General features: G+C 45.0%; 1 protein-coding gene across 1 annotated transcript; it reads left to right on the forward strand.

The window, feature by feature from the left end:
- The first annotated feature begins 4,300 nt into the window (after nucleotides 1–4,300).
- On the forward strand, nucleotides 4,301–10,717 carry LOC103196122 (protein FAM205A-like). The gene is made up of 6 exons (XM_042780629.1): nucleotides 4,301–4,444; nucleotides 5,209–5,254; nucleotides 5,791–5,851; nucleotides 7,006–7,112; nucleotides 8,856–8,861; nucleotides 10,332–10,717. The coding sequence occupies exons 1-6, from the start codon at nucleotides 4,301–4,303 to the stop codon at nucleotides 10,715–10,717; spliced, it is 750 nt and encodes a 249-aa protein (XP_042636563.1).
- The last annotated feature ends 984 nt before the right edge of the window (nucleotides 10,718–11,701 follow it).

Consider the following 11,701-nt stretch of genomic DNA (forward strand, 5'->3'; position numbering starts at 1 on the left):
TAAAATGAAACCCCCAACAATTTCAATCTTTTCTCCATTTATCAGTGATGTTGCTTATTGTTCAGTGGTTAGGTTTTTTTGTCTGTTTGTTTTGTTTTTTAATGTTGAGGTGTAATCCATAGTAAAGTCAGCAATCTTTGATCTTTATCAGTAAGTGTTTCAAGTCATCTTCACTTTCAGCAAGTAAGGTTGTATAATCTGTATATTGCAGGTTGTCATTGAGTCTTCCTCCATTCCTGATGCCACACTCTTCTTCATACAGCCCAGGTTCTTGGATTATTTGCTCACCATACAGATTGAATATGTAAAGTGAAATGATACAACCCTGATGTACACCCTTCCTGATTTTAAACCATACAGTATCTCCTCGTTCTACTTGAATGACAGCCTCTTGGTCTACATACAGGTTCCTCATGAGAAAAGTTAAGTGTTCAGGAATTCTCACTCTTCACAATGCTATGTCTAATTTGTTATGATCCACACAATCAAAAATGCTTTTGCATAGTCAATAAAATACAGGTAGACATCCTTCTGGTATTCTAAGACCCATCTTATATCAACAATGATATCCCTTGTTCCACATCCTCTTCTGCATCCAACTTGCATTTCTGGAAGTTCCCTGTCAATATACTGCCACAACCATTTTGGAAGATTGGGCAACCTATTTCCATAGGGATACCACTTTGGAAACCCAAGGAGGGGTCGCTATAAGTTGGAATCAATTGACAGCAGTGAGTTTGGTTTGGTTCTTTTTGTGCGATATTAATGATATTGTTTGATAATTTTCATGTTCTGTTGGATCACTTTTCTTTGAAATGGGCACAAATATCCATCTCTTCCAGTCATTTAGCCAGGTAATATATATATATATAAAATTCAAAATCCACAAAAGCAAGTAAGTGTAAAACAAATTTAAATAAACTTTTAAGTGATATTTCAATTGCAAAAAAAATAAATAAATAAAGACTGGATTGTCTTGAAAGAATATGATATGCACAAAATATATTTTTATTATTAAATGAAATAAGGGGAAATTATCTATCATATGTTTCCCCTTACAAAGAAAAATATATCAATTTATTTATACTTCTTATTCTAAACTAGTTCTGAAACAAACACAGGGAAGAAAACTGGAAGATGTGAGATAAGTGTTAGAAGGAGACATACTATGTACTTCTCATGCCTTTGGAGTTTTGTACCATGTATGTAGATGCTACTTTTAAAAATCAATTAAATTTAGTGGATGAAATAAATGCCAATGCCCTCCATCAAGAGACCTCATCCCTGCTCCTCTAATCTTTCCTAACAACTCCTCTCCAATCTACACAATTGCACCTCCGGTAGAGACTATTTTTTACTGCCAAATGAACTCTGTGGCCCATTCCTTACTTTCTACCATCGTGTATAAGTTTCTCTCTGACCTGGAACTTTTCCTTCTCCCCACAGCCGCCCACCCCCCTTTTATTCCTTTCTAATTTTTATTGTGATTTGGGTGAAAATTTACAGAGCAAATTCATTTTCCATACATTAGTTCATACACACTTTATTTCATGACACTGACTGCAATTCCCCACAGTGTAACAGCTCTCTTCCCACTTCTTCCCCATAGTTACTTCTTCTCTGTGTCCTTCCCTCCCAGGAACTCCCCCCACCCCAACCCCCAGCTGCCTCCCTGTGCAAACACTGTCCTTCTGTTCTCCCATCTTGATCGCTCCAAGGAGTGTATCTACCTGATGTAAATGTTCACCCCATATGCCTATTGTTTGGCTGGAAGCCACAGGAGTGAGTTCAGTTCCAGACCTGAAGGGTAATTAGGGGCCATAGTCTCAGAGGTCTCGCTAGGCTCTATCAGACCAGCAAACTTGGTCTTTTTATGATTTTGAGTTTTGTTCCACATTCTTCACCCAATCTGTCCAGGATCTTTTGCACTGATCCCTCTCTTGAGTGGCTGACAGTGGTAGCCAGGTACCATTTAGTTCTTCTGGTCTTATGGTCAGACAAGCTGATGATCACATGGTCTACTAGTTCCTTGGACTAATTGTTTCCATGTTCTTTGCCTTTCTTCATTCTTCTTCGCTCTGGAGGAGACACCCATTGTTGTATCTAGATGGCCGCTTACAAGCTTTTGAGACCCCAGTTGCTACTCACCAAAGTAGTATGTAGAACAATGTTTTTGTGTAGTATATTATGCCAATTAAGGTTGATGTCCCCTGTGACCATGTTCCTGAGCCCACAGGTCCAACTACTCACTCCCTCAGGATAGCTGCACAGCCTCTTATTTTTAGACTCAGCATCAATACTACTTTCTTCAAGAGCCTTTCTTGGCTACTCTGATCTTCATTATACTTTCTCTCCCATGAAATGTGATGGTTGTGACCTGGGCCTCACAAATAATTACATCATGCTATTTGTTCTCAATAGATCTTGCTTCATGTGAATTGCTCCTGTCTTTTAAATGCTTTAAGTATTTTCAGAGCAGACTAGCAACATGATGCAAATGGTTTTGTACCCTTGACACTGTCAACTTAGGGCTGAGCACATATAGAGTGCTCACCATGCCTGCTGGTGGAGGTTGAATGAAAAACAAAATAGCCTTTTCACTTTTACCAGGAAAAGACCTTCTTATGGAATGTAGGAGTACTGGGTCCTGGGGCTCAATTGGAAAACATCTACCTTGCCTAAAGGTTTATAAGTTGGTGATAATTAAAGAAAAAAGAAAAAACTCTTCAGTCAAGCAGCACACATCCAGAGTACATGAGCAGATCCAACCATTAAACAACTAGTTTGTGGCCCTTAGACAAAAGTGGTCACTGACTCAAGTCTGTAAGCAGTCATCTTCCTGAGTGCCACCCACATACCAGGAGGCATCTCTCTTCCTTGCTCCCACAATGCCATTTAAAGATACAGCCACCTTGATCTTTTCCTATCACATCAGCCTTGGTACCTGCCTTAGGTTGAGTTCTCCAGAGAACCAAAACTGGTGAAATTTATAGATGATAGATAGATAGATGTATCTCAAGGAAATGGTCCATGCAGTTGTAGAGGCTGGCAAGTCCCTAGTTTGTGGGTCACATATCAAGCTGGAGGCTTCTCCTCATTCATCAACCAGGGGCTGATGAAACCAAAATCACCAGACAATACGTCTGGCTGCTGGATTCGGAGGCTGATGAATAAAAGATCAGCAGGTAAAAGGGCAGGTTGCTGGCTTACAGCGTGTGGAGACAATAATCCCAAGATTGGCAGACAACATGGGAGGCCACTGGTTCAAGTCCAGATGATTATGAGCCGGATGCAGGATCTTGAGCAAAAAGCCAGAGCACTTTGCCAGAGCTTTTCCTTATATATTAGAAGCAGCCCATATTTTGAAGAAAACTCCTTTTCAGTCAACTGATTGCTCATGTTGTTGTTGTTGTTGTTATGTGCCGTCGAGTCGGCCCCGACTCATAGCGACCCCTCCTTGGGTTTCCTAGGCAGTATCACTACGGAAGTAGATTGCCCCATCTTCCTTCCGAGGAGTGGCTGGTGGGTTTGAACCGCCAGCCTTCTGGTTAGCAGTCAAGTGCCTGAGCCACTATGCTACCAGAGCTCCTGCTCATAGCAGATCTCATTATGGATGATTACATTATACCAGATCTCATCATGAGGGATGACTATGTGGTAACTGATAAACCACTTACAATCATGGCCCAGCCAAGTTGACACACAACCTTAACTATCACAGTCCCCGTCCTGATTACCAATCACCCATTGCTTGTAACATTAAAGCACTCCATTTTCAAGTCTTAACCAGATTCTGCATTCCCTAACTGTCTGTGTGCTTTTCAGGTACGTTTCCAGTATGGATGAAGGGATTGGTGGAGAGTCCTCTGTCCTAGCTACTCTGTCTTATAAGGTGCCCTGTGTAGTTAAACACTCAGTTTCTGGGAATGAGTGTCCAAATTGCTGTCATAACACAGAAACTGAGCCATCAGGCTGGTATAGGGTATGGAGAATGGAAAGAGAATGGGAGTGTAGACACTGCCTATAACCAAGGCATTCTTAGTTGCAGACTTCTGTAACCCTCACAGATAACCAGATGTTTTCATCTACAGACTGAATCATCACATGAGCTTCCCTAACACAAATAAAGGCTTTGGATACAACACCTGCCTCATGAAACAAGAGGGTTTTGTGATGCTGTCAATGTTCTGATTCCGTCACCTGTGAGGCTGAGATAGCAAGGCTTAACACAGGGAGTCATTAGGCACCACTACCCTAGATAAAGGGATGACTATTCGTCTCATCTAATGAGACTTAGACCATGTTAAGCCCTACATTTGTTCTATGGGATATTGGATACCCCTTATATATCTATGGTTCCATCTTCATCATTATCCTAATCATTTGGCAAGTGAAAAGGAGCCACTATGAATTAAGGGTGGAACCTAACAAGAGCAGCTGTCAGGTAGGGAAATATTCTAATCACTACTACTAAACTGTTACTTCACAGACAAGAAGTTTTCAACCCTCCGTTTCTCTCCTTTTCACCTTTGCCCCCAATTTCTTTTATACCAAACCTTTAGTTACTCTTGTATAATCATTTAATTCTTGGATCCAGTTCCTTGCTATATCCTCCCTGCAGCATACCCTAAAGCAAGAACATCCTTACCTGGCTTGGGGTTGAGATCTAGAAGACACAAAGTCTACTTCCCAGGATCTCAGAAGACCTCCATGTCCGGGTGATTTTTCCGGTTGGTGGTTCTTTAAGGCCTTTATAAGCTAATGGAACCACTCAACCTTTAATCTGTTCCACTCTTCTTCCTATGTCATCCCAAGCAGCCCACAAAACCTCTCCTGGGAGGGGGTGAAAGGTATGATGTATGGAAGAGCCTTAAAGGGAGGCAGAAATAAACAGAAGGGAAATGTTGGGGTAAAATGACAGTCTGAGGATTTGGAAATGAATCAAGGTGATGGTCGCACAACAGGACAAATATAATTCATGTCACTGAATTGTTCACTTAAAAGTGGTTAAAACAGCAAATGCTTTGTTATACTTTTTACCACAAATTTTTTTTTTTAAGAAAAAGGTAGAATAGGGAAAGGAAAAGTAGAACATATAAAGTATAGAAAGATATATAGAAAGGGACTGAGAAATGTTTATGAGTTTCATCTCGCTTTAACATTCAAATAAAATGATGTCCCAGCTTTACATTCTTTTTTGCCTTTAAGCAACACCGAAGACTGAGAAAAAGGGCTAGAGATGCGGCATCAAGAGGTAAAGTCCCAACCTCTCATCTGACTCCCCTTCACTATGGATGAGGTTCCCATAGATCCTGGCCCTCTCCAATCCTTGGTGCCAGGAGCAAGGTGCTCTAAACACTGAAGGTCCAATTCTGTAAATTGATAACTTCTTACAGAAACTCTCTTGGATGGAATATCAAGGTCTGAGAATGTTCCAAAATTCTCTACCTTACTTTCCTGGGAATGGCAAGGATAGGAAGAAAGTCCTTAACTGTGCTACTTACTAGTTTTTTGACTCTGAATATCACTAAATCTCTTAGTCTTATTATGCAGAAGATGAGAACAACACTTATGACACTGCCTCACTCACACTGCAGTTATAAAGATCAAATAAATTTAGTATGGGGCAGCACAATGTAAATGTTTAAGTTGTACACAGATATGCTTTAGGGCACAACTTGGGATTTTGAGTTTCCTCTCATTCAGAGTCAAAAGCTTTCCTACTCAGTTTCCTGTAGGATGACCCTGACCCCCTCCTGTCACATCTAACACTGTCTCTTGGTTTCTCAGCTAGGAGAGCTTGCCAGAAAGAAGCTGAGAAGCCGTGGGAACTACTATCTGTCATGAAAAGGTGATATGCTCTTGGCTATCTCCCAACTCCCAGTCTGGCCTGTGATAACTTCTCAACTTGACCTGGGGCAGGGATGAGGAGAGGAATAATGGCTGGTTAATGGGTTGAGAGGGTTGCCAGGACCAAGGGAGTCAGGCATCTGTGAAGAGAAGTCTCACAATTCTGCTCTTAGTATTGAGCCAAACCAAAGTAAACCCACTGCCATCGAGTTGATTCTCACTCATAGTGACCCTCATTGGGCTTCCAAGGCTGTAAATCTTTATAGTAGATTGCCTCATTTTCTTCCCATGGAGCAACTGGTGGGTTTGAACCACTGACCATCAGGCTTGCAGCCAAATGCTTTGCCCACTTAGAGCTAAGGCCACAGTATTCTTACAATTCAGGGTTTGACTAGTACATAATTCACAAGCAACTCTACAAGGAGTAGAATTCAGTAATGAAACAAGCTATTCAGTTAAGGCAGTGGATTTTGCATGAATAAGTCATTATCATATTCTCTTTGCAGTCCTTTCTGGGCAGACTTTTCTAAGTCTACCAGAACCGTAAAACCATTACCTCCTCTGGTCTGTCTTCAGAAAAGTCAGTTCCTGGAACAGCCCTCAGACAGAAGCCTGTTAAGATCTCCAGAGAACAGGATTCGTTTACAAAAGATACTGTGCACAGCACAAGGACACTCCATAGCCCCCAGAATGCAGTTTCCACAATAATCTCATTTTTCACAGTATGGAAACACTGAATAACAAGCTTTGTTTTCTTAGCCTCAAACAAGACCGACTCCAGGTTCTACCTGGACATGTTCCTCATGTTCCCACTGTGCTAACCACCTGACACCCTTATCTGCCTGGTTCCCTTCTCCTGGTTGAGCTTCTCAACATGATGCAGCAGAGAATTGATCTCACCTTTCAGTTCTTTCAGAGGGTCCTGCCCACCCATAGGTTCTCTGAGACCTCACCCAACAAGATTCAAATCATCAGCTCAGCCAGGCCTAACCTCTGAATGGCACTTTCTTAGGGAGAAGAGCAAAGTGTAGACTCCCAGAGGGAGGCTCAGGGCTTACAGCCCTAGGAGAGGGCAAGGCTAATCCCCTTGGCCACACTCTTCCAAGGAGGCAGATGACAGTGCATGAGTAACAGTTGCCATGTTTCCCTTCCCAGCCAGAACTGGCTTCCTCGGGAGGAACGCGTGCGGCAGCTCCTGTGTGCAGATCCCTGCTGCCGTATCTGTCATGACATGGCTCTGGAGATTCAGCAACTACTGACATGTAAGAACACTGAAGAGGGGATAACGCAGTGCTCCTCTTGCCTAGAGTTTTTGTCCACTTCTAGCGCCTCTTTTGAGCAGACTCTAGAGATGCATTCCCAGCACTTCAGAGATCTTTCAATGCCATCTGCAACTCCCATTCTGTCACAATTAGCAGATCAAAAATCCTTAACCCAGACGACTGACCCGTCGACCAATGTGATCAGCATCCAAGATTACTGGGCTGAACACCTGGACCTAGAACAGGAATTTCAACTGCCAGATGTACCGAGGGACCCAGGGACTATGTCGTCTTTAAGGACTGAGGAGCTTAGGTTTCCTGTGAACCAGCAAGACATGATTAACACCAGCTGTGAATTTGTCCAGGAGTACCAAGGCCAGCAGCCCTTGAAGTCCCATGTCCCTTTCCTCTCCCTGAAAACAGAGCTCCCTCATCTGACACATCCTATGGCTTTGCATAGAGACACTGTCCTTCCTGCCCACCTGCCATTCCTCAGTGCTGAAGTCCTGGGGATTCTTGAGGTTCATGTAAAAAAGTGGGTGCATTTTCAGAGGTGGGGACTCCCCAGACGTGTAGAGAAGTCCCTGAGGCAGCTTATGCCAGATCCCCCATTGTTCTGCCAGTCTGGAAATAGCCAACCATTTCCTTTCATCATGAATTATACTCCTAATGCCTATGTTGAAACAACCAGGACCATTTCACATAACACCTGGGATTCATGTATGGTTGGCCAGCCCACCCAGGCCTTATGGGTTTCTGAATGGTCCAACCTGGACCCAGAACAAAGCCACCATTGCCAGAAAACCCCAAACCTTCTGGCTCTGGTCTTGCCCTCTCCAGCCTTTAAAGTCCAAAATGGACTCTATCCTCAACCTGAGGGACAGGCTGAAGACTCAGAGGATCGTTTGAAGCAGAAGCACAGACAGCTATTCTGCGGCCTCCCTTGTCTTCACAGTGAATCCCTAGTTGCCACCTTCTTGGGATCGCAAGGCCTCTCCATGAACATGAGCATGTCCCAGCCTTCCTTGAATGTTCCTTTTCTCTTCAACGAGCCCTCCTTCCTCCCCCTGCTGCCTAATAATCCACCCCAGTCAGCTCCACCTTCTTCCCTACCTACCTCAAATTGGGTCTCTCCACCTGAGCAGATAAACGTCCCATTTCTGACGCTGGCTGAACGTGAAGGCTTGGAGTGGCACCTGCTGCAGAGGCAGCTCCAGCTTAGGTGGGACTTGGCAATTGTTTTCCAGAGATCTCAGCATGCCAAGAGCCCCATGCAGTATGAGCCCTGTGACACAGTCCAATCCCCTGAGACCATGGAAACTTACTGCTCAAGGAAGCCCATGTCAGTCCTCACAAGAGAGCTACTCTTCTTCCCAAACGGTGCCCGGAGGCTGCTAGAGTTCCACTTCCAGAAGCAGTTGAGTTACCATCGCTGGGGTCTGCCTCAGATGATCAAGCAGTCCATCCAGCTGCTCCTGTCCTCTGCTGACCAGCAGTCCCTGCCCTGGAGCACCACAGGCTTGGGCAATGTGAGCGTCCCCCAGCCAGAGGCCAATGGGGTTAGTGATCTGTTCTCATCCACCTCAGCCCCACTGTCAGTCCCCATGCCACACTTGCTTACCCAGGCAAAGGCAATACTGCAGGCCCACATTGAGTACAAATGTTGGCAGATCCACCAGGGTACTATCCCTGCCTGTGTATGTATCTCCTGGGATTGCAGAATTTCTGGGAGCCTGGCAGTAGCTCCCTGTCCCTGCAGTCCAGAAAGTAAGCCCCTAGAGCTACAAGCAGCAACTGATACTGACCTACATCAGAAAGTTGTGCCCTGGATGCCAACAGACATTGATCAGCAGCAGGAGACCTCAACAGGTACTAACATTAAACAGACTAAGGTGTCCCAATGCCTGTCCAAGGAGGCCATTCAGAAACTGGAGACAGCTGTACAGCATAAGTATTTGGCCCTTCTGTCAGGGCTGCCTGCTCTCTATTATGTGACTCTCTCTAAGGCCATCACCCCAGAAATCCCTAGCCAACCTGCAATCACAGAAATAACGCCCGAGCCTGTCAAAATCACAACAGAGCCTCTGACTGAGATGACCGCATATGAAGAGCAACTCATAAGTCCTGGGCCAGGCTCTTCAGAGGACAACGAGACTTGTGCAGACAGTGCACAGGAGTTCCTGACTGAAGTACAGGAGGCAACAATAGAGATGGTGCCTCTAGAAAACCAGACACACACTGATACTCCACTCTCACTCAGAACACCCACCTTGACTAAACTAAATTTCCATCTGAGAAAAAAGGTCCTAGAGATACAGTGGGGAATTCCCACACAGGCAAGGGAGTCCAGGGACCAAACTGTAGCAGTCCAAGAGAACATATACACAGAAGAGGCATGTGGAAGTCTAAACAACCAAAGAAAAACATTGCTCCAGGGACTCCCCATCTCAACAGACATTCCATACACCTCAGATCCAGAATGGGCCTCCTTTAAAGAACAGTTGGCCACTGAGCTAAAAGTAGTACCACAGAGACAGAAGCAAGCTAGTTCTAGACCAGCCTCACATGGCTCTGCCCACTGGGTCTCTAAGATCTCACCCAGTGGGGACATGACAGATGCCCAGGTACTTTATGTTCAGGTGGAAGCCAGAGTGAAAAGGCCCAGCCTGGAGGAGGCCTGGTTCCCTGAGTCTCAAGACCCTAATAAGAGCAAGGACTCAGCCCAAGGACTCACACTGGCAGAAAAGAATGAGCACCCAGGGAAACTCAAATCAGCAGAGGACCATGGAGAAGGGGATGCAGGGTCTAGCCTTCCCTCAACCAGAGAAAACAGACCCCCTGCTGGAGACCAGAGGCCAACAAGGACGCCTCTGAACAGGACACTCCGAGGTCCTCGGCGAAGGAGCCATAGTTTTGATCTTGCTGCCTCCTGTCAGCAGAGTCCTCAGCACTGTCCTTGGCTTAAGAACCCAGAGGCACCTCAAGGAATCCCTAGGGGGGAAGAATCTGAGAATAGCCTGCAAAATAGTCAAGCCAAGCTGAATCCTATCACAGAGCCAGCAAGCAGTGCCCAGCATGTAGTGCCCCAGGATTCACAGGGCCAGCTTCTGATGGGCCCACTAATTCACGGTAAGCCTTTATGGAGCCAGACTTTGCAGGACCACATTCTGCAGGGCCAAGTGACCACAGCCCACACTCACAAGAGCCCCAACCTTCCAGTAGCTGGCTTAAGAAATAAGATGAAATGCTTCTTGCACTATATGAATCCCAAGACAAAAGGCAAAATGGATGAAGATCCCATGTTCTCTAGAACAGAGAAAATGACCAAAAGAAGAAAAAAAATTGCTGAAAAGAGCCTAGCCTCAGCCAAAGGCCCTGTGGGACAAGCTAAGATGGAGAAGACAATAGGAGACCCTAAGGACCAATCTTCCCCCACTGAGAAGCAGGGCGGCCTGGCCTTTTGGGATGGCCCCCAGGTCCTAGACAATCAGCTCCGGCACCGCTCTCATCAACTCCACTCTGCCTCAGTCCTGGGCTACCCCCGCCACTGTCCTCGGCACTGTCCTCGAGTGGCTTGTGCCACCCAATCAGGAAATTCATCCTAGGTCCCAACTCTCACCTCTGAGGGAAACACTGGTCTCTTCAAGGAGAAGATCCAATGTGTTCACAGAGTTTGTAGGCTTTCAAACCTTGAGGAGGACTTGTCATTTTCATTAAGGTACAGGTGGCACACAGTGCCACTTCCAAATATATATCTGAGCAAAGAACTGTCTGTCTGTTCCTTCTTGTATCCACTGTGGTATATTAAGGGAATGCATGAAAGAAATTTAAAAGTCCTTCCTATCTGGGGAAAAAAAGCTTAAATCCACATTTCAGATGGACCAGCATTCCAAACAACTCCTCCCAGCCCCACACTGGATAAAGAGACTTGAGCATAGAAGGCAAGGCCCTTGTCTAAGTTATACTGAAGGTTAAAAAAAAAAAAAAAAAATCACTGCTGTTGAGTCGATTTGACTCATAGCGACCCCTCCTTGGGTTTCTGAGGTGGTATCACTATGGAAGTAGATTGCCCAATTTGCCTTCCGAGGAGTGCTTGGTGGGTTTGAACCACCAAGCTTCTGGTTAGCAGTCAAATGTCTTAGGCACTATACCACCAGAGCTCCCATTGAGGGTAAAGATCCGGCTAAAATTCAATCATGGCTTCCCATGATGACTGCAGAGGAGCAAAGTGGACATGATGATAGCATTGAACAGAAAAAGTGGTTGAGAAAGCAATGCACTGTTGACCCTCACATACTCACAATCTGGAGAGAGTTTTTAGGGGAGTGCCTAAATCCTTACTTAAAGTGCTCCATCCCTGAAGAGGTGCTTTTGTGGTTTGCAAAAGTAGGTAGTGTGGCAGATGTCAAAACCAAAATACAGAATTTCCTCTCTGCCCCATGTTAGTACTGACAGGATCTTTCTGGGCAATTCATCTGGGAGCCTGCTATGGCCCTGGTGCCTGTTTCCCACCTCCACTGCCTCTCAACAGCACAGAAGGAATGCCTCCTAGAACGAAAATCAGAGTAGGAGATGGAGAAGTGTTTGTT

This window comes from Orycteropus afer, unplaced genomic scaffold (assembly GCF_000298275.1).
Source record: "Orycteropus afer afer isolate SDZICR_OR568_19922 unplaced genomic scaffold, OryAfe1.0 scaffold00005, whole genome shotgun sequence".
NCBI classification, from domain to species: Eukaryota; Metazoa; Chordata; class Mammalia; order Tubulidentata; family Orycteropodidae; genus Orycteropus; species Orycteropus afer.

Excerpts from the sequence above, each read along its gene's own strand:
- LOC103196122 (XM_042780629.1), top strand. The coding sequence starts at position 4,301 with ATGTTAAGCCCTACATTTGTTCTATGGGATATTGGATACCCCTTATAT. Across the intron at positions 4,445-5,208 it reads CTAACAAGAGCAGCTGTCAG|CAACACCGAAGACTGAGAAA; the intron begins GTAGGGAAATAT and ends TTTGCCTTTAAG. Across the intron at positions 5,255-5,790 it reads TAGAGATGCGGCATCAAGAG|CTAGGAGAGCTTGCCAGAAA; the intron begins GTAAAGTCCCAA and ends TTGGTTTCTCAG.